We start from the raw sequence: 23,636 nt of genomic DNA, 5'->3' as shown, positions 1-23,636 counted from the left end.
AGGAAAATTAGAACATAGAACGTAATGAGTACTGGATTTTTTTTCCAATCCTTTCCTCTTGCGTGAGCTACTCTTTATAAACAAGAAGAAAAGCCTTCACTTACCAGCCTGATGATATTACTGTTGTGGCCCGCCAAGGGCCAAGGGAGCTGGCATCAGATTCGGACAGTGAGGAGGTTGGGGAGGAAGATGGGCCAGTCCTGGAGTCTGGGGAAGGATCTGATGAGGGATCTGCAGAGATGGGGCCAAGGCCATATGCCAGTTATCAGCTACCTTCAGAATCAGACATCAGTGAGGCTGAAGAACAGCTGGAGTCTGTTCCCAGTGTGCGCATGCGCAAAATTGCCAGACGAAGGGAGCAGCTAAAGAACAGGGGTCGACTTGGGAGTAAGGCCACAGGTGGACGATGAATGGCCCCTCCCAGAGGGAATAAAAGAGGAGCGAAAGGGGAGTGGAGTTTGCAGGAGACCATGAGTTCACTTCATTGGTTCGTGACTCCCTGAGACTCCTTGCCAAGTTTTGCAGATATCGACCTGGCAGCTCTCCAAGCCAGATAAGATCTGTGACTGTAAATCCTCCCTTGAAAGACTTTGCTGGATGTGAATGAGCAGAATTCACAGTAAATCAATAAAAGGGGTTTTCGTTGGGCCAAGGAGTTGGCTTCATGCTCTTTGGAAGCCTCGGTCAGAACAATTAACCTAACTGGGTAATGAAAGGTCTGTAAGCAGGTAACCAAACTCAGACAGCATCAAGGATTCCACAGTTCAACTTCAGTGACGCTGATAATTCTCTTCAATTGGAGATGTGTTGATCTTAACAGAAGAGAGTAACAGGCAAGGAGGACCTTGGAGGACTTCTAGTCCAACCCCTTGCTCGAGCAGGAAACCCTATACCATTTCAGATGTCCAAAGACGTCTCCGTGGTCATGTGGCCGGCATGACTAAACACCAAAGGTGCACGGAAGGCTGTTACCTTCCCACCAAAGGTGGTTCTTATGTTTCTACTTGCATTTTTTATGTGCTTTCGAACTGCTAGGTTGGCAGAAGCTGGGACAAGGAACGGGAGCTCACTCCATTACTAGGGATTCGAACCGCTGAACTGCCGACCTTTCTGATCGACCAGCTCGTCTTAGTCACTGAGCCACCGTGCACCTTTTGAAGGGTTAGGAAGCATCTGTAAAAGAAAAAAAGGAGAGGGGGAGAAAGAGAAGACGAATCTCTTGGGGGGGAAGAAGGGGAAAAATAAATCTATTGCAGAGGATAATGAATGGAAAATGCAGAGGCAGGAACGGGGTCTCTGCTTACCCCATTAATTTTGTCATCTTGGCAAAGAAGACCTGATGTGTGAACGCCGCAAAATTGCTTCCTTTATTGGTGGCTTCCAAGGCCAGGCCCACGAGGACCGAGATTGTTATTTCATCAGTTTAATTATTCGGCATGTCACCGAGCAAGGGGGGGGGGGAGGGAAGCCCCCCCCCCCCAAATAAAGGAGTTGCAGAAATTACATCTTGGCTGTCTCTCGAGCAGCATTGATCAAATGCTGCGGTTTGATGTGTGGGGGGGGGGGCGGGGGTAAACGGAAGCAGAGTCTAAAAACAACATTCTGGGACCTTAGCAACATGGAGGGGGTCAGTGGGCTTCTTCTGAAACAATCTGGCCTTCATAGCCATACTGAAGGTAACATTAAACAGGGATGAATCCTCTCTGGTTAAGACTGTTTTTTCACTGATTTTTAAAACATTCATTTTCCTTCCTTCCTTCCTTCCTCTTTTTTCCTTCCTCCCTGTCTTCCTCTCCCTTTCTCCTTTCCTTCCTATCTTCCTTCCTATCTCTCATTCCTTCCATCCTCTCCCTTTCTCCTTTTTTCTTTCTTTCTTTCCTTCCTTCCTCTCCCTTTCTCCTTTCCTTCCTTCCTTTCATCTTTTTCCTCTCTTGTTCTTTTCTTCCTCTCCTTTTCTTCCTTCCTTCCTCTCTCTCATTCCTTCCTTCCTCTCCCTTTCTCCTTTCTTTCTTTCTTTCTTTCTTTCTTTCTTTCTTTCCTTCCTTCCTTTCTCTCCCTTTCTCCTTTCCTTCCTTCCTTTCATCTTTTTCCTCTCTTGTTCTTTTCTTCCTCTCCTTTTCTTCCTTCCTTCCTTCCTCTTTCTCATTCCTTCCTTCCTCTCCCTTTCTCCTTTCTTTCCTTCCTTCCTTCCTCTCCCTTTCTTGTTCCTTCCGCCTTCTCCCTTTCTTTTTCTTCCTTCCTTCCTTCCTCTTTCTTTCCCTCTCTTGTTCCTTCTGCCCTCTCCCTTTCTCTCTCCTTCCTTCCTTCCTTCCTTCCTTCCTTCCTTCCTTCCTTCCTTCCTTTCTCTCCCTCTCTTGTTCCTTCTGCCCTCTCCCTCCCTCCCTTTTGACAAACATCTCTAATCACCCTCTTCTGTTTCAAGACACCAGTTCACCCCAGAAAATAATCTTCACAGACCATAAATATTGCCAGCAGATGAAAATTGCTATCAAACTAATCTTGGGGGCCGGGTGGTGTTAGGGCGAAACCAATGAATAAATAAGTGAAAGCACAACACAGCATCAAAAGAATTTTAAAATCGCTTTTACCAATAAGGATTTTGTTGAATCGGACAGTATTGTTTTTCCTGTTTTCAACCTCTTCCACTGAGAAATCCTACTGAGAATGTCAAAATGCTTTCTTCCTTCCATTTGCACATTGCAAACTTCTGAGGAATGATGGGCTGGCATGGAAGGACAGTCTAATCCAGGGATCGTCAAACTTAAACTCTCAAAGAGCCATTTGGACCCGTTTCCCACAGAAAAGAAAACACCGGGAGCCACAAAGGTCCTAACCGGAAGCCCCTGTTCAATTCTGGAGCTGACCGGAAGTTCAGTTCCCCCACCATAGAGTCTCTTCCTAGCGCGGCGTCCTTTTTCCTCTACCTGTCCTAACTGAAAGCCCTATCAATTGTGGAGACAACTGGAAAACTCTCCCCTTGCCATAGAGTCTTCTCCTGGCGCACTGTGCTTCTCCAGAAGCTCCTCTCAAAATTGTGGCGCTGACCGGTGACGGAGCCGCAGCAGAGGGAAGAAAGAGCCACATGTGGCTCCAGAGCCGCAGTTGGCTGCCCCCTGGTCTAACCTAACTTGCAGCATCTCTGGCTGGGGAATTCTGGGAGTTGGAGTCCAGAAGCCTTAAAGTTGTCAAGGTGGGACACTCCTGCTCTAGAGACTTTCTGCAATGTTTGAATGTTTACTTTTTTTAGAGTCCATTACATTTGGATGTCTAGTGAATTCAAATCCATCGTTATCATCATCTTCATATCCAGTTTATTTTTTTTAAAAAAAAGAACCTTCAACCCTTTCCTAGAATTAAAAGAAGAAGAAAGAAACATAAAGTGATAATTTAGCACAGCGGTCATCCCCAACCCCCGGTTTGTGGACCTGTACTGGGCCACATATCGTAGGGAACCGGGCTGTGCAACTGGTCTGCAAGCGTGCAAAGCTTCATTTGCGCATGGGAACGAGGTGTTCCGGCCGAGGCTTCCCAAAAGCACGAAGCTGACCCCTCGTCCCAATAAAACCCCTTTTATTTAGTTTAAAGGGAATTCCTCTCCAGCCGGAAGTCCCGGCCAACCATCTTTCAAGAGATCCCACATCTATAGACCTTTATCAGGCTTGGAGGGCTGCCAGACCGATTATCTTCCAAACGCCACTCTGTAAGAGGCAATACTTGGCAAGAAGTCAGGAAAAGATCTTCACCTTAATGAATGGAACTCATTGCCTCCTGCAAACTCCACTCCCCTTTCGCTCCTCTTTATTCCCTATGGGAGGGGCCATTCACCGTCCACCCGTGGCTTTACTCCCGAGTCGTTCTTTAGCAGTTCCCTTCTCCTGGCAGCCCTGTGCATGCGCACACTGGGAACAGGCTCCAGCTGTTCTTCTGCCCCACTGATGTCTGACTCTGAAGGCAGCTGATAACTGGCATACGGCCCTGGCCCCATCTCTGCCTCCGACGCAGAGCCCTCATCCGAGCCTTCCCCAGACTCCAGGACTGGCCCATGTTCCTCCCCAACTTCCTCACTGTCTGAGTCTGCAGCCACAACAAGAGGGAGGCTGGCTCCCACCCTGTTGATTGTGTTGTCTCAAAACCTGTTTAGATAATCCGGCCAAGGAGCCCCAGAAGATCAGCGAGGCACAGAGGTGGCTTCATTGGTGTTAATATCTGGTAGCCTTTCTTAGTCTTGGTGATTTTTAACTTCTCTTTCTGTATCATTCCTTTGTAGGCATTACTGTTTTATAATAGAGAGCCAATTGGGTCTAGCGGACAAGGTGCCAGGATAGAGAAAGTAGTCGCATGTGAGTTCTAGTCCCTTTCTTAGTCATGAAAGCCAGTTGGGTGACGGGGCCAATCACCAGCAGATGGTGAACTCTAGTCCCACTTTAGGAATGAAAGCCAGCTTGGCAACTTTGGGCAAATTACCAGGAGACTGTGAGATCTAGTGCTGCCTTTGGCACGAACGGCGACTGGGTGACTTTTGGCCAGTCATTCTCCCTCCACCCAACCCACCTGACAGGGTTGTTGTGGGAAAAATAGGAGGACGAGAGAATATTAGGTTTGGTTAGCACAGGGGTGTCCAAACTTGGGAACTTTAAGACTTGTGGACTTCAACTCCCAGAATTCCCCAGCCAGCCATGCTGGCTGGGGAATTCTGGGAGTTGAAGTCCACAAGTCTTAAAGTTCCCAAATTTGGACACCCCTGGGTTAGCATCTTCAAGAAAGAAAGAAAGAATCATATTTTTCTTGAGATGGATGGCTATATAAATTTGATGAAGAATGAATGAATAAAATACTGTATTTTTCGGAATATAAGACACACCTTTTTCCCTCAAAAAAGAGGCTACAAACCTGGGTGTCTCTTATACACTGAATAAAGCATGTTTTGCCTCTGCAACCCCACCCCCTTCACCAAAATGGCCTTGCATAGCCTCTAGGAGGCTTCCAGAGTGCTCCTGGGGGCTGGGGAGGGCAGAAATGAGTGAAAAACAGGCCGTTGTTTGCTCAATTTTGCCCGCCCCCCCCCCCAGCCCTCAGAAGCACTCTATAAGCCTCCTAAAGGCTATGCATGCCTTTTTTTGAAAAAAAGATGGGCCCGTTTTCACAAAAAAACGGGCCATCTTTGGGAGGTTTGCAGAGTGCAAAAACCTTTTTTTTTAAATTTGCCTCTTCAAAACCTTGGTGCGCCTTATACTCTGAAAAATACGGTAAGTCAAACATAGAGGCAGGCAGAAAGCCTCTGAAAGGGGACTGAATCTTGGCATTTTACCTAGGCAAATTGCAATGTGATTATACACACTATTATACAATATAATAGCATATATAATATCATCATTTTAGCCACTTGTCTATCCACTGCAGGATGAAGGCCTCTTCCCTATTTTCCAGCTAATATGATCCTGAGCTTCCCTTTGCCAATTGGGCCCACCATATTTGCTGAAGTCGTCGTTCCATCTTATTTTAAGTCTCTTTCGTGGACACTTTTGAACAAGTGAGATCCATCCTATGATTGCCTTGGTCCACCTGTGTCTTCTTGCTTTGTGACCAGCCCGTTTCGGTTGCAATCTCTTGAGGATATCCTATACTTTCCTATGTTCACCGCAGGTCTTTCTATCTTGACTTGCAACGCCAAACATGTGTCTTTCCATGGCTCTTTATGCCACTCGCTTTTGTGTCGATTGTGCGGTTAGTGTCCATGTTTCACTGGCATATGTTAGTAAATAATTATAGTATATAATAGGGACGCGGTGAGTAAGTGGCTAAGACGCTTGATCAGAAAGGTCGGCAGTTCGGTGGTTCGAATCCCTAGTGCCACGTAATGGAGTGAGCTCCCGTTACTTGTCCCAGCTTCTGCCAACCTAGCAGTTCGAAAGCATGTAAAAATGCAAGTAGAAAAATAGGAACCATCTTTGGTGGGAAGGTAACAGCGTTCCGTGCACCTTTGGCATTGAGTCATTTATTTATTTATTTATTATTCGTATTTATAGACCGCCCCTTCTCCCGAAAGGGACTCGGGGCGGTGTACAGTCACTAAAATGCGTTATAAAATACATACATAAAACAATTAAATAATTAAATACGTAGGTGGAGGAGGTTGCAAGACTGTATATAGAATAATAAATATAGTACATTAAAAGCTTATTAAAACCCCAAACCCAATTAAAATGAATAAATCCCCGGGAGGTAAAACTAAGAAAGTGCCAGGCCAGCTGATTGAAATAGGTGAGTCTTTAACTTTTGCCGGAAGGAACGGAGGTCGGTGGTAGTTCGAATGTCTGGGGGGAGGTCATTCCAGAGGGTTGGGCCCATCACATGACCATGGAGGCGTCTTGGGACAACGCTGGCTCTTCAGCTTTGAAACAGAGATGAGCACCGCCCCCTAGAGTCGGGAACAACTAGCACGTATGTGCGAGGAGAACCTTTATCTTTACTAATATAAAGTCCCTTTCTGGGAGAGGGGGCGGTCTAAAAATCTAAGAAATAAAATAAATAAATAAATAAATAAATAAATAAATAAATATACACTACTATCCAAGAATTATACACTCTTAAATCAGCCACCTTATGGTGAACATTTCCCAAGAACTTTCAAAATGTGCCCCCCAAAAGCTTCTTTCTTTAAAAAGACAGCCAAAAAAGATTTTTTTCCCCAGCAAAAGCTCTGAACTTTTTCATTTGCCAAGATCAAAATTGCTCAAAGCTACTGTTGAAGTTTGAGCTCATGGGGGGGGGGGACAACAACCCTCTTAAATATCTGCATTTGTGGCTTGTGTCCGTCTCAAAGGGTTTGCCATTTAACACACCATGAAATAAGGGGGAAGGAATCTAAGGGAAACGTTCCATATTTCTGGTGTTTGACTATAGTAAGTACAAACGCAGAGACCCCTCAACAGGGTTTGGATGTACTATAAATCAGGCATACAGGAGGCAGCTCATTAAAGTCCTGTTGTTGGTTTGGGAATTAATGACTTTATAAAAATATAGAAAACTCAAGGCATAACCTGCTAATTTCAACTGTCATATTGGGAGCATTTTTTTTTTCCTTCAACGAAAATGTGTAAGGGAATTTAGGAATATCTTAAGAAACTATTTCTTATTTTTGTATAATTATACCGAAATATTCCCTCATTATACCCACTGGATGGTCTGCTACTTAAAGGGTTTTTCCTGCTCCTGAAAAGAATTATATACCATTAAAGCGGAGCTTGTTGTAAGAAAAGGCACATTTCCTTTGTGAAATGAATCCTTTACCACGGGTGATTGTTTGCTCCTTTTTGCTTTCAAACTCGCTGAATTACTGACTTACTGTCACTTTCGAAAGCAATCATTTATTCAGGGATCTTGATTTTGTTTACTCCTAGCCAAGGAGGAGGAAAACTCTCGGAAATAAAAAGAATTATATATTGTGTTCTAAATACTTAGGGGAGATGACATAAAATTATGGATCAGGAATTAACGATGTGTTAGAATAACATTTTCTAAAGGTTTCCAGTTCTTCTAGTGTAGGGGAGATACCTCTTCCTAATCTCTTACAACTGTGATGGCGAACCTATGGCACCGGCGCCAGAGGTGGCATGCAGAGCCCTCTCCATGGGCATGCACACCATTGCCAGCTCCTCTTATGGTTTCCAGCCAGCTGTTCTTCACGGGCACAGGAGCACCGCAAAACGGCCCCAAAACGGCTCAAAAACCAGCTAAAAAACAGGGCTTTTGGGGGGCATTTTTAGGGGCGTTTTCAGGGCATTTTTCGAGCCATTTTTGCATGCTGACCAGCTGGTCTTCGTGGGCACTGGAGCTTTGGAAAATGGCCAAAAAATGCCCCTCCCCAAAGAGGCTGTTTTCCGGGCTGTTTTGGGGCTGTTTTTGGGGTCAGAAAACGTCCTAAAATGGCCTGAAAACGGCCCGAAAAACAGCCTGAAAGCGCCCCCCAAAACTCCAAAACACAGCCCAATATCCTGCAAAAAACACCCCCAAAACAGGCATGCATGTGCCAGCCAACTGGTTTTTGAGTTTTCAGCGCTCTGGCGCACGCACATGCACAGATATGCTCGTGCATTCCGGTTGGTGCACTTGGTGCCGAAAAGGTTAGCCATCACTGTCTAAGAGAATTAATTGGGGGCAAATATGATGGACATCAAAAGAACTTCTTACATTTTGATGCAAAAGTATGATTAGTTCCAAAAATGGTGCAAACAATTTAATTGTGTGACTCTCTAAAGAACATCGTTTTCATTGCATGGATACTTGAGACCCAGTTTGGTGTAATGGTTAAGGGGATGGCCTTATAAACCAGGAGAAAGTGAGGTTGTAGTCTCACAGCCATAAAGGCTAGCTGGGTGGTTTGGGGCCAATCACCAGGAGACTGTGAGTTCTAGTCCTGCCTTAGCATGGAAGCCAGCTGGGTGAGCTTGAGCCAATCACCAGGAGACTGTGAATTCTAGTCCTGCCTTAGCATGAAAGCCAGCTGGGTCAGCTTGGGTCAATCACCAGGAGACGGTGAGTTCTAGTCCTGCCTTATTAGCATGAAAGCCAGCTCGGTGCTTTGAGCCAATCACCAGGAGACGGTGAATTCTAGTCCTACCTTGAGCATGAAAGATGGCTGGGTGACCTTTGAGCCAGTCGTTCTCTTTTAGCCCAGTCCATTTCACACGGTTGTTGTAGTGTGAAAAGAGGGGGAGGAAGTAGTATTAGATATATTTGCTAGCTTGATTTACTTAACAGGTAATGAAGGCAGAATAAAAATAACTAAAAGGAAATGGGGAAAAGTAGAGCAGAGGACATTACTGAGTAAATGAAGTGGATAGCCAACCCAGCTTTTGGATCCATACAATGTACTAAATCCCACAATAGTTGTGTTTCCTATAAAATGGTGAAACTCAAGACAACCAATTCCGCTTTGGCCAGCCTATTGCATGAAACTAGTTGGGGATCTATACATTGAGGTATTCCACAACTTTCTATAGAGATATTGATATTTTTGAGGCCACCAGAGTGCAGATTATTACTCAGTAAATCTGGTTGCCCACTGACCTGTCAAAAAGGCTAGGTCAGTGATGGCCAACCTATTTCGCCTCGAGTGCCAAAGCATGAGTGTGCCTGCACCCATAGCTTAATGCCACCCTGTGCCATGCTCCCTGTACATGCGAACATTAAACCACCCACCCCGCTGCCCCGCGCATGTGGCCATGGCTTTCTTGGAGCCTGGGGAGGGCGAAAGACAGCCCAACGCACAAACCGGAGGTCTGTTTCCGAACTTCCAGTTTGTACATTGGGCTGGTTTTTTTTGCCCTCCAGAGGATTCAGGATGCTTCCCTGAAGCCTCCAGAGGGTGAAAAACGGCTCAACGCACAAACCGGAAGTTGGTTCCCGAACGTTCGGTTTGCGCGTTGGATTTGTGTGTGTGTGTGGAAAACGGCTGCAAATGAAGGCCGAAATCAGCAGGCATGCGTGCTGGAGCTGACAGGGAAACGCCTCGCATGCCCTCAGAAATGGCTCCGTGTGCCACCTGTGGCACGAGTGAATTTTGATCCTGTGACTATGAGGATGCTGCAACAGTCGTAACTGTGAAAAACAGTCCGAAATCCAGTGGTGTAACCCTCTGAAGTCTGCTACAGGTTCGATGAGTCTGCTGCTGAGTGCGCACTTTGCATGCCTGAGGCGCACCCACGCAGCGCCAAAAAAGGAACATTTTGAAGCCTTCTGAGTCTGCAAAGTAGAACAGCGGGTGGGGGGGAGGAATCCGCTGTGCGACGCGATTTAGATTAGCTAGAGAGCAGGAAATCCGATGATTCTAGCTAATATAAATTGCGCGTCACAGCTGATCGTCGCCCACTTGATTGTTGGAAATACTGGTAGCAATTTTTTACGACCGGTTCAGGCGAACCAATCCGAACCGGTAGCATTTCACCCCTGCCGAAGTCCCTCCCCCCCCGGTATCGTTGTAACTTCAAACAGTCCCTAAGTGAATGCTTGTAAGTTGAGTACTACCTGTACAAAACGGGAGAAGACTGAAACTTGTGGCTGAAATTCAGCAGTACGTCGGTGAACATATTCTGTCAACAAGCGCCCCAATCTAAGTTTGCTTTCCGCCGGTGTCTGGAGGACGAGGGAGTCAATGTTTATGTTGAACAAATGAGGCATAGAAAGAACTCCAAGGTTAAATAAGTTTATTGAGTTAGCGGTTATGATGGTCTATTGGATATCTTGCTTGTAATCCAAAGCTACACCTACATATTTGTTTCTAAATTCTGACATGTCCCATGTCTTTTACACATTCTACCACCGGCTCTATGTCTAATAATATTAATCGTTATAATTATAATAATAATACAAAAGGCAATGTCAACCACCATGTTGTGCTTCATACTTCACCAGAAGAAACTCAAGTTTGAAAAAGAAAATAAGTTTGATTGAAAGAGGAGAGGGGGGGGGGGAATGGAGAAGGCAATGGCTCAAATTAACGGAGGATTTATCATCGTAACACTATTAGAAAGAAAAAAAAAAGGGGGGGAAGTGAGTTCAAAGGAAGCATTCATTCCATGTTTTGTTTCGGGTTTTTTAAGCACCGTCTTGATTAAAAATTCACATACCGTAATGAAGAGGGCTCAAAATTAAATCATCTCATTATTCAGGCCACACAGTCAAGCACATTGGCTAGTTTACAAAAGCAACACAAGCTGTTATGGACACCCCTCCCCACTGCACTTTAAAGATTTCCCATCTGCAAATGTTCCTGCCAACCTCCACGTTCCGGGCATGGGCAAGCTCTTCCTGCCCTGTAGAAGAGAATATTTGATGCTTGGGGGTAGAGCTGTGGGGTCCCTTGGGTGCTCTCGGAGCTCAGTTGTTTTCCTGCAGGCGTTTTGTGACCCAACTAAGTAACATCATCAGTCCTGGGGTATGCTCTCTGTTTATAGGTAAGCGGTTTGCCCTATCGGAGTTGGTGGGTGTGGCCTTGGTGGTACTTCCTGTTGTGGCTCGCCACCGGCCAGCAAAGCCGGACAGTGAGGAGGTTGGGGAGGAACATAGGCCAGTCCGGGGGGGCTGAGGAAAGTTCAGATGAGGGCTCTGAGTTGGAGGCAGAGAGGGACTCAGACAGCAGTGAGGCAGAAGAACAGCTGGAGCCTGTTCCCATTGTGCACATGAGCAGAGCTGCCAGACAACAAAAACTACTAAGAAAGCAGGGTCGACTTGGGAGTAAAGCCACACCTTGGAGGAGATTGGCCCCTCCCATAGGAAACAAAAGAGGAGTGAAGGGGAGGGGGCTTTTGCAGGAAACAATCCGTTCCTTCGGTTGTTTCAAGAGCGGCAAGTTCTATAAGAGACTATAAGAGACTCTGTGCCAAGTTTTGTCTTGCCCTGCGGTTGGAAACTAGTTATTTGGCAGCTCACCAAATGAGATAAGGTTCGCGTTGATAAATATTTCTCTGAAAGACGGTTTGCCAAGCTTTGTTGACTGTGAATGAAAGGAATTCACAGTTGTGTAAATAAAAGGGGATTTGCCGGGACCAAGACTCTGCTTCACGCTTTTTAAGGAAGCCTGGGACAGAACACTTCCAACCCTTCCAATTCAAACAAACAAATAACAGCTCAATCAAGAAAACCATCCAGATGAACATCGACAGGATAAACCACTTGTATATAAATAGAGAGCAAACCGTACTCCATCTAGCATGGATGACGTTACCTAGATTGATAATGAAACGTCTGCAAGAGAACAACTGCGCTCGGAGAGCACCAAAGAAGCTCACACTTGCCATCCTGAACTCTCCTTCCCTATCACGGTCTTACAATGCAATTTTTTTTCCTAAAAAAAAAAGCCTTCTTTAAAAAATAAATAAAGTATGATAAAGCCTTTTTTGTTCTGGTTTTTTGTTTGCTACTTTAGGAAAGAGACCGGTGAGATAGGCCGCTGGTCAACGTAAGAAATGCCGTATGTCTTTTTTTGGGGGGGGAAGGAATATTGCATGATGGCTTAATTGAGTCTCGGTCGCATGCAAATTGACACTGCTTTATTATCCTGGTTCTGCCCCAACACCCCCTCCTCCCTATGCCAGACACATACAAGTTGGCAGGTATGCATACAAAAACATGGAAGGCAATAGAAAAAACCCCTCGTGGTGAAGCATTAGAAGGAATCCATCGCTTTGAATTCGCTGAGAGCCTGTACGGGCGAAATGTGTTTCTTTTGGGAGCCTCTTCGCACCCGGGTCTGATATTCCTCCGGCTTTTCCCTCTTGACTAGCGGTTTCTTTTCCGGAGCTTTCATTTTCCAAGAGACCACCGGCGAGTTGACGGCGGCGGTGCCATAGACTTTCTGATATTTGGTTGAAGCCACGTAGGAAGCTTTGACGGTAAGCACCACGGCGTTCATCAGGTTTTTAGCGGCTTGGATGAGGGAGGTGGCGCTGTCCAGCTGAAAAAAAGAGCAGAAAAGATGGGCGGATTATGCCAGAGTTTGTTGCAGAAAAATCAAATCCAGAAAGCACGCACAGATAACTGATTCAGCTGGATTCTTTAACTTCTTTATAAACATAGTAACAGATGAATAAATTATCGAATGCAAATAGAAGATTCTTTCAAAGTGGTAGAAGTTACAAACAGAACGCAAGCAGGAGAGAACAGTTAGTCTCATTTCATAGTTTAGAACAGAAAGACTAGTTTCAGTTTCAATTCACAGCACAGACTCAGATCTGTTTAAGCTCCCATTGGCTGACTTAGTTGCTGTGCCTATTCATTGGCTGACCTTGTTACCATGTCTCTCCCAGTCATGAATATTGTAACAGATTAGCGTGGGAAAGAGTTAAATGCTCTTATTAAATACTATTAAATACGCATAGTTCTCAACTTAGAATTCGTTTAGTGACTGTTCAAAGTTACAACCGCACTGAAAAAAGGGACTTAGGACATTTTTTCACACTTACGAACGGCTGCAGCATCCCCATGCTCGTATGATCAAAGTTTGGACGTTGAGCAACTGACTCATATTTATGATGGTTGCAGTGTTCCGGGGGGGGGGGGGGTTGTCATATGATCCGCTTTTGTGACCTTTCTTAAAAGATTTTTTTTAATTTTTTATAAATATCTCAAATTAATGCATGAACAGTGTGGTGGTACCTGGGTGTCATACATTCTAATACAAATAAAACTAATAAAGTTAATCATAATTATTACATTCAATCAACTTATGTATTTCTAATAATAATACACATTTATATTAGGTTGCAGTCTCAAACATTACATGTTTTGTCTTGTTATTACTTTCATTTTGTTATATAAAAATGTATACACTAATATTCTCCCTTCTCTTATTTCTTTCACTTATTCTAGCTTTTAATCATCACCCTAAATTAAACAACCTTTTCTTTCTTTCTTTCTTATCTGATTTCTAATCATGTCACCTACCTACAAAAGAGAGAGAGAGAGAAAAGTAAAAGCAAATCAGAACAACAAAAAAGAGAAATCATCCATCCATCACCTCTTGCCCGCTTACAATACAATAGCAGAGTCGGAAGGGACCTTGGAGGTCTTCTAGTCCAACCCCCTGCCTAGGCAGGAAACCCTATACCGTTTCAGACAGATGACTATCCAACATCTTCTTAAAGACTTCCAGTGTTGGGGCATTCACAACTTCTGAAGGCAACTTATGTTCCACTGATTAATTGTTCTAAGTGTCAGGAAATTTCTCCTCAGTTCTAAGTTGCTTCTCTCCTTGATTAGTTTCCACCCATTGCTTCTTGTTCTGCCCTCAGGTGCTTTGGAGAATAGTTTGACTCCCTCTTCTTTGTGGCAACCCCTGAGATATTGGAACAATGCTATCATGTCTTCCCTGGTCCTTCTTTCTCTTAAACTAAACATACCCAGTTCCTGCAACTGTTCTTCATATGTTTTAGTCTCCAGTCCCCTAATCATCTTTGTTGCTCTTCTCTGCACTCTTTCTAGAGTCTCCATATCTTTTTTACATCGTGGTGACTAGAACTGGATGCCGGATTCCACGTGTGGCCTTACCAAGGCATTATAAAGTGGTATTAACACTTCACGTGATCTTGATTCTATCCCTCTGTTGATGCAGCCTAGGACTGTGTTGGCTTTTTTGGCAGCTGCTGCACACTGCTGGCTCATATTTAAATGGTTGTCCACTAGAACTCCAAGATCCCTCTCACAGTTACTACTATTGAGCACTGTACCACCTATACTGTGCTCAATAGCTTCAATACTTTGCTATGCTTTTTTAAAAAAAGGGGGGGGGGGAAGCAAATGAAAACAACAGTAAAAAAAAATCATCTAAAAACCAGTTTTTGCGATCTTCTGACAAGCAAAGTCAAGAGGGAAGCCAGATTCCCTTAACAACCGTGCTACTAACTTAACAATGTGGTGATGCACTTAGCAACGGTGGCAAAAGTAGTAAAATGGGGCAAAATTCCCTTAACAAATTTTTCACTTAGCAACATAAATTTTAGGTTCAATTGTGGACATAGGTTGAGGACTAACTATAGTACAATGTGATGAGCCGTAGAAGTGCAGTGGTTAGAACGCAGCATTGCAGGCTGACTCTGCCCACTGCCAGGAGTTCGATCCTCACTGTCTCAAGGTTGACTCAACCTTCCATGCTGGATTGTTGGAGGCGATATGTTTACTCTGTAACTTGCTTAGAGAGGGCTTTAAAGTACTGTGAAGCGGTATATAAGTCCAAGTGTTATTGCTATATTTTTTTTTTTTAAATAGCAAAAATTATCGAGAAAAGGGAGAAATCAAAACACAATTAGAGCTTGATACAAATCTGTTCGAGTGAACAGAGAAACATGTACAATTGGGATTTTTATACCCAAGACTGTTTCTTGAGCCAGACATGCATTTAGGAGTTTTTTGAGTTATTATTGTCAAATAAAGAGTGTTCTCAATAGCCCATTTCTCATATTAAAAAAAATATATTGGGTAAGGCATGTCATTCTGCCCGACAATAGGACTTTTAGGGTCATCAAACCATTGTTGTGCCAATATAACAGGAGTGGGAAAACCGGTTTCTATATTACACTAGCTGATAACCCAGCACTGCCTGGATATTTATTTATCCCAACTCTCCTTCCATGAACGTGGCCGCAATTTCTAATGTTGGATATTCCCCATTACCAGAGAGAGCCCCTTGTGGAGTACTGTAAAGCCGTTACCATGGCAACTCCACTGCACAGTAGGAGTCATTTATGACAGTACAGTAGAAGCCATTTAAGGCACAACAGGCTGTATCTTAACAGAATGCACACCCCAAGGGGTTTTATTGGTGCCTTACCTCCACAGTATTTGTTTCCAGAGGGTAAGTCATCTGTGTACCAAGTTTGGTTGAAATTAGTAGGCCTCCCTGAAGCCTCCTGCGAGCAAAAACAGGCCAGGACGGCCCCTCACATGTGCGTGTGTCTCTGCATCCATCCTACCCCCCACGCATGTGTGGCAGAGACCTGAAAAGCAGCTGCCGGTGGGAGGCACATGCACGGTGGAGCTGAGCTGGGGCAACGGCTCATGTGCCCACAGAGAGGACTCTGTGTGCCAACTGTAGCACATGTGCCATAACTGATTGCGCACACAGATAACTGGATTCTTTAACTTCTTTATATACATAGTAACAGATGAATAAATGTCGAATGCAAATAGAAGATTCTTTCAACGTGGTAGAAGTTACAAGCAGAACACAAGCAGGAGAGAACAGTTAAGTTTCATTTCATAGTTCAGAACAGTAAGACTAGTTTCAGTTTCAATTCTCAGCACAGAGTCAGATCTGTTTAAGCTCTCATTGGCTGACTTAGTTGCTATGCCTATTCATTGGCTGACCTTGTTACCATGTCTCTCCCAGTCATGAATATTGTAGCAGATTAGCGTGGGAAAGAGTTAAATACTCTTATTAAATAAGCATAGTTCTCAACTTAGAATTCGTTTAGTAACTGTTCAAAGTTACAACCACACTGAAAAAAGGGACTTGGGACATTGGGAGAGGACTCTGTAGCACATGGGCCATACATTTCACCATCACGGTCCTAGATCGTCGTAGAACAATCAGAGATTTACCCAGCTGCCTTCAGAAATGATTTTGATTTGGTCTACAGTCAGGAACAGTGCAATGAGGTATTCCTAAGCTATATTAACATTTTCTTTTTTAAAAAAAAACCTCTTTATATTGCTTTGCTGTCACAGGCAAACTAAGCTCCTATCTTATTCACTCAGAATGCCGAGCATTATGAAAACCTCAGCTACTTTGTTAAAAATAATTCATTGGCATGTATTTTTCAACTGGTAATTAATTTTTAATCTCCAGATTCAAGGTCACTTTTGCTCTCCTCACCAAAAAAAGGCATTTATCTTCCATCTTTTCATTTGGGGGCGGGGGTGGGGGAAAGAAAGAAAGGACCAAGTCTAATATATACTGTACAGTCAGCCTAACAGTAATAACATCCCGGCTCAGTAATAGTCATAGAGTTGAAAGGGACCTTGGAGGTCATCCAGTCCAACCTCCTCCTCCTCTGACAGAACTGTGATCCACTGTCTGATACCTAGGCTGAAACTGACAAAGCACACCTCAATATTGATAAAATCAGCAAATATCAACGGAATGATGAAAGTTTTAACATTACTAAAGTTATTTAAAGTTAAAGTTATATAAAGTTATTATTAAAAGTTCCTCATTTTAATAATAAGCGTCCCTCACCCAGATCCTTCACCCAGAAGTCATCGCCGGGACTCCCAAAAGGTAAACACTGTAAAATCTTGTAAGGTGCCAAGGTACATTTTCTTTCTACTGGACCAGGTGGGCTTTCTGGTAATTTCTAGGAGTCGGGCTACATTTACACACTGTACAAAGACTATAGATCAGTGATGGCAAACCTATGGCACATGTGCCGGAAATGGCATGCAGACCCATCTCTCCGGGAATGCCAGCTGTCGCCCGTTGCTCTTCCGGTTTCCGGCACACATATGCACGCCGGAAACTGGAAGCTCAGCTTCCGGGTGCAGGTAATTGCGTATGGGGAACTGCTCTTCCGTTCTGTTCCCACGCACTCCCGTTTCAGCACTCGGTGCCAAAAAGGTTTGCCAATATTGCTATAGATGGTTAAGGTGATGGCCTATAAATCAGGAGATGGTGAGTTGTAGTCTCACCTTAGGCATGAAGACCATCTAGGTGAATTTGAACCAATCGCCAGGCGATGGTGAGTTCTAGTCCTGCCTTAGCGATGAAAGCCAGCTTGGTGACTTTGAGGCAGTCCTTATCCTTCGGCCCAATTCAATTCAATACAATACAATACAATAGCAGAGTTGGAAGGGACCTTGGAGGTCTTCTAGTCCAACCCCCTGCCTAGGCAGGAAACCCTATACCGTTTCAGGCAAATGGATCTCCAACATCTTCTTAAAGACTTCCAGTGTTGGGGCATTCACAACTTCTGGAGGCAATTTCTGTTCCACTGATTAATTGTTCTGTCGGGAAACTCCTTAGTTCTAAGTTATTTCTCTCCTTGATTAGTTTCCACCCATTGCTTCTTGTTCTACCCTCAGGTGCCTTGGAGAATAGTTTGAGTCCCTCTTCTTTGTGGCAACCTCTGAGATATTGGAACACTGCTATCATGTCTCCCCTAGTCCTTCTTTCTCTTAAGCTAAACATACCCAGTTCCTGCAACCATTCTTCATATGTTTTAGCCTCCAGTCCCCTAATCCTCTTGGTTGCTCTTCTCTGCACTCTTTCTAGAGTCTCCACATCTTATTTATAATGTGGCGACCAAAACTGGATGCAGTATTCAAAGTGTGGCCTTACCAAGGCCTTATAAAGTGGTATCTTCCTATGATCTTAATTCTATCCCTCTGTTGATGCAGCCTAGAACTGTGCTGGCTTTTTTGGCAGCTGCTGCAAACGGCTGGCTCATGTTTAAATGATCGTCCACTAAGGACTCCAAGATCCCCCTCACAGTTACTACTATTGATGAAGGCACCACCTATACTGTACCTGTGCATTTCGTTTTTCTTGCCTAAATGTAGAACCTTACTTTTTTCACCATTGAATTTCATTTTATTAGATAGTGCCCAATGTTCAGGTTTGTCAAGATCCTTCTGTATCTTAAGTCTATCTTCTGGAGTGTTGGCTATTCCTGCCAGCTTGGTGTCATCTGCAAATTTGATGAGTTCCCCATTTATTCCCTCATCCAAATCATTGATGAAGATGTTGAAGAGTACTGGGCCTAAAACAGAGCCTTGGGGTACTCCACTGCATACTTCCCTCCATGCAGATGCAGTTCCATTGAGGACTACACGTTGAGTGCGGTTGATCAGCCAGTTACGAATCCATCTGGTGGTGATGCTGTCCAACCCACATTCTTCTACTTTATCTAGTAGGAGGTTATGGTCTACCTTATCAAATGCCTTACTGAAGTCCAAGTAAACTATATCGATGGCATTCCTCTCACAGGGTTCTCGTTGTGGTAATAATAAGCGGAGGAAACTCTATTGGATGTGTTTTCTGCCTTGAGTTATTTGTAGAGATAATAAAAGCGGGATACCATTAAAGAAATAAAGAAAACATTTTTTCAAAAAATCCTTTGAAAAGAGAGTTCTGTAAATGGAGACAGCTGGGACGAGCTTCCCCCAAGGGATTCCATGAACTTGGAAAACGTCACACTTTGAGAAGAAGTATTCCTGCATATCCCAAAGCACATGTACTGTTATTTAGAAGGATTTGCATACCACTACTAGAAACTGGTTCAGTAGCTAAGATGCTGAGCTTGTCAATCAGAAGGTCAGCAGTTCAGCGGTTCAAATCCCCAGCGCTGCATAACGGAGTGAGCTCCCATTACTTGTCCCAGCTTCTGCCAACCTAGCAGTTCGAAAGCACGTAAAAATGCAAGTAGAAAAATAGAGACCATCTTTGGTGGGAAGGTAACAGCATTCTGTGAGCCTTTGGCGTTGAGTCATGCCGGCCACATGGCCACGGAGACGTCTTCGGACAGCGCTGGCTCTTCGGCTTTGAAACGGAGATGAGCACCGCCCCCTAGAGTTGGGAACGACTAGCACATATGTGCGAGGGGAACCTTTGCCTTTTCCTTACATGAAAACAAGGAGGTCAAAGCGTCTTCCATATTAAGAGCAGAATGCCAAACCTGAAACCATGCTCTTGAATTTCAGACAGGCACCGTCCTTTGAAGGTTTGGGAAAACATCCCAGTCATCAGCACAGCTTGACATCCCAAACAATTACATCTCCTTCCCAGGATATGTTCGCGCAAAGGCTGAGCAGCCATCTGCTGAGGGTCCTTTAATCTGGATTCCTGCCGTGAGCATGGGACTCTCAAAGGGAGGTTTTTTTCATACTCTTTGGTGCTACTTATAACTGTGATGTAATCTTATTACAAGCCTATTCTGTCAATTAGCATCGCAGTGGACTGTTATGGTTGGCTGCACCGTCAGATGTTCAGGCTGGATTGGGCATTTCCTCCCACCCATCGGGTCCTTTCACGGACCTAGGATAGGCAGGTGTGGTGGGTGATCGATGAAGTTAGTTCAGGGGTCGGCAAACTTAAATGCCAACACCGGGAGCCATAAAGTCCTAATCGGAAGCTTCTTGTTCAATTCTGGAGCTGACCGGAAGTTCAGTTCCCCCACCATAGAGTCTTCTCCTAGAGCGGCGTCCTTTTTCCTCTTCCTCTCCTAACCAAAAGCCTTATCAATTGTGGAGCCAACTGGAAAACCCTCCCCTGGCCATAGAGTCTTCTCCTGGCGCACTGTGCTTCTCTCCCCCCCCCCACTGGAAGCTCCTTTCAAAATTATGGTGCCGACCAGTGACGGAGCCACAGCAGAGGGAGGAAAGCCACATGCGGCTCCAGAGCTGCAGTTTGCTGACCCCTGGGTTAGAGGTATTGTCGCAGGATGTGAGCTGTTCCAAACAAAGCTGCCTTTTGCAATTGACCAATGGTGAATTTGTCAATGACGATAGTGTTCAAGTGGTGCTCCAGATGTTTTGGGGTTATACCAAGATGTCTATCACTATTATTATTATGGTTCATCACAGCCCACCAAATGTTTAGCCTGGGTTTGGCGTTTTTGTCCATCTATTGAGTCCCTCCCAAGGCAGTTGTTGTTTGCATGGCGATAAATTATCACAATACATAATAATTACAATTTCAATGATGACAATCTCTCTATATATAAATGGCTCTGTGTGTGTGTGTGTGTGTGTGTGTGTATTCCAGCGTAACTCTGGAACGCCTTGAGCAATTTCAACCAAAATTGGTACACAGATGACTTTTTGGTTCAGTTGAAGTTTTGGATGCAATAATTGGTAACTGGTCGGAATAACACAATAAGTAACAGAACAGCAGAGTTTGAAGGGACCTTGGAAGTCTTCTAGCCCACCCCCTCTGCTCAAGCAGTAGACCCTATACCAGGGGTCGGCAACCTTAAACACTCAAAGAGCCATAAAGGTCCTAACTGGAAGCCCACTGTTCAATTCTGGAGCCAACCGGAAGTCCAATTCCCCCATCATAGAGTCTCCTCCTAGTACAGCGTCCTTTATCCTCTGCTGACCGGAAGTCCAGTTCCCCCACCATAGAGTCTCCTCCTAGCGTGGCATCCTTTTTCCCCTACCTGTCCTAACCAAAAGCCCTATCAATTGTGGAGCCGACCAGCAACAGGGAGCCGCAGTGGAGGGATGAAAGAGCCACATGCGGCTCCAGAGTCATGGATTGCTGACCCCTGACCTATACCATCTCAGGCAAACAGCTGTCCAGCTTCTTCTTAAAGACTTCCAGTGTTGGGGCATTCACAACTTCTGGAGGCAAGTTGTTCCATTGATTAATTGTTCTCACTGTCAAGAAATTTCTCCTTAGTTTTAAGTTGCTTCTCTCGTTGATTAGTTTCCACCCATTGCTTCTTGTTCTGCCCTCAGGTGCCTTGGAGAATAGTTTGATTCCCTCTTCTTTGGGGCAACCCCTGAGATATTGGAAGACTGCTATCATGACTCCCTTGGTCCTTCTTTTCATTGAACTTGACATACCCAGTTCCTGCAACCGTTCTCCCTATAGAATAGAATAGTGATGGCTGACACTTTTGTTGTCGTGTGCCAAAAGCGTGCACGTATGCACACATGTATGCCCACATCCATAATGCAATGCGCTGTGACAACCCCACACTCCCCCTACGCATGTGCACACGACACCCCTGTGCTCCCCTGTGCATGCGCACACGATCCCCTGTGCTCCATTTTGGGCCTAACAGGCCTCCCTCCCTGAAGCCTCCTGAGACCAAAAACGAGATGCAGGGGGGACGCAGCCCCCGCGCTCCCCCTCCCCCCACGCATCTCCTGCATACGCCTTTCCCCACGCACATGGGTGGCAGAGACACAAAAATCAGCTGGCCGGTGAGAGGCATGTTCAGTGGAGTTTAGCTGCGGCGATGGTTCTTGTGCCCGCAGAGAGGCCTCTGCATGCCACCTGTGGCATGCGTGCCATAGGTTCGCCACCATGGGAATAGAATAATAGAGTTGGAATGGACCTTCGAGGTCTTCTAGTCCAACCCCTTGCCTAGGCAGGAAACCCTACACCGCTTCAGACAAATCGTTATCCAAAAACTTCCAGTCTTGGAGCATTCTTATGTTGTGATATGATAATATTGATCATTTTCTTACAGCTCCACCTATCTCATAGGTTTATCGCTGTGGGGGGAAAAGAGGATCAAGAGACTTTTGGAAGCAAGTGAAATATAAATATAACGAATGAATTGAATAACAAAACACTATTTGATGCATCACAGAGAAAGATCCAAATTCAACATTTGTTTTTCTGGGCTGTTTTTCTACATACAGACACTCATTTCATGAATCGCAGCACTCAAGAATTATATTCTATTATATCCCTTGGTAAGGCCACACTTGGAATACGGCATTTAGTTCTGGTCGCCACGATGTAAAAAAGATGTGGAGACTCTAGAAAGAGTGCAGAGAAGAGCAACAAAGATGATTAGGGGACTGGAGACTAAAACATATGAAGAACGGTTGCAGGAACTGGGTATGTTTAGCTTAAGAGAAAGAAGGACTAGGGGAGACATGATAGCAGTCTTCCAATATCTCAGAGGTTGCCACAAAGAAGAGGGAGTCAAACTATTCTCCAAGGCACCTGTGGGTAGAACAAGAAGCAATGCGTGGAAACTAATCAAGGAGAGAAGCAACTTAGAACTGAGGGGAAATTTCCTGACAGTTAGAACAATTAACCAGTGGAACAACTTGCCTCCAGAAGTTGTGAATGCCCCAACACTGGAAGTCTTTAAGAAGATGTTGGATAGCCATTTGTCTGAAATGGTATAGGTTTCCTGCCTAGGCAGGGGGTTGGACTAGAAGACCTCCAAGGTCCCTTCCAACTTTACTATTGTATTATTGTATTGTATATTTTTTCAAGATATCCATACCACTGCATTCTCATTATATATTCAGATGGCTTGGCCCTCTACGTCAGACAACATACAAATACTGTATATTGGAAAAAATAACAGTTCCTTTCATCAAAATAACATGATAAAATACAGGTAGCCCTCAACTTATGACCGGAATTGAGCACAAAATTTCTGCTCTTAATGGAGACAGTTGCTAAGTGAATTTTGCCCCATTTTACCAACATTCTTGAGACCGTTGTTAAGGAAATCACTGCAGTTGTTAGGTCAGTAACACGGTTGTTAAACGAGTCTGGTTTCACAGTGCCTTTGCTTGACCCCAGGACACTGTCATAAATGCGAGTCAGTTGCCAAGCATCTGAATTTTGATCACATGACCACGGAGAGGCTGCAATGGTCGTAAGTGTGAAAAATGGTCATAAGTGGTCACTAAACTAGAACGGTCACTAAACAAACTATTGTAAGTCAAGCACTACCCTTAACTCTGTTTAGAGCCATGAACACAAAAGCTTTGAATTCATTTTTTAAAAAAAATCCACTTAATCACATTTAAAACAATTTACTTATCTGGACATAAGGCGCATTTAATTCATTAAGATAGATTGCGGGGTAATATAACTGGTCAAATCCACAGCTTAGTTACGCTCATTTGCATTTTTTCAATTATTAGGAAGAAAACTATTGGGACTCTGAGGCGAAATTAATTGTGTATTTAACCAATTCTGAATTTTAATGCAACCTACCAATGCTATTTTTCTCCTCATAACAGATAACAAACATATCAAAAGCTACAGACAGCCGTTTCACTAGAAATATTTCCCCCTTTGAAATGAGATATTAATGCCTCAAAATTTCTCAGCTATTCTATCTGCAGTGTGTGTGTGTGTGTGTGAATATAAATAAATAAAAAGAGCACAGGGCAATATGTATATAAGATTTGCAGGCCAAAAAAAAATTCATTTCTTGGACGGGATGATTTAATTGCCTCAGCCAATGCAATTTTTAAACAATAAAATTTAAAAATGGAATCGCATCTCATTTCGTATGCAAGGGATTCCCTTTTTAATATAAGGAGATATTTAATTTATGATAACTGGAGGGGGGAAAAAATGAGGCAAAATGCAACATAAAAGATAATTAAACATGCCTTAAAAATTTCAGTTGGTGAGTTATCTAAAGAACAAGACTTTG

At 44.2% G+C, this 23,636-nt stretch overlaps 1 protein-coding gene across 8 annotated transcripts in view; it reads right to left on the bottom strand.

The window, feature by feature from the left end:
* Positions 1-10,194: 10,194 nt before the first annotated feature.
* The window catches only part of CTNNA2 (catenin alpha 2), a 653,992-nt gene continuing 640,550 nt past the window's right edge, over positions 10,195-23,636 (bottom strand). For all 8 annotated transcript variants that reach the window (XM_081960368.1, XM_081960363.1, XM_081960364.1 and 5 more), the window contains one exon: positions 10,195-12,454. In XM_081960368.1, coding sequence (XP_081816494.1) covers positions 12,167-12,454 — 288 coding nt within the window. In that variant the 3' untranslated portion in view covers positions 10,195-12,166. The remainder of the gene's footprint in view (positions 12,455-23,636) is intronic.

This window comes from Natrix helvetica (assembly GCF_964273705.1).
Source record: "Natrix helvetica genome assembly, chromosome: 7".
Classification (NCBI taxonomy): Eukaryota; Metazoa; Chordata; class Lepidosauria; order Squamata; family Natricidae; genus Natrix; species Natrix helvetica.
The sequence above is the reverse complement of the archived record's forward strand: the minus strand, read 5'-3'. Positions and strand labels throughout refer to the sequence as shown.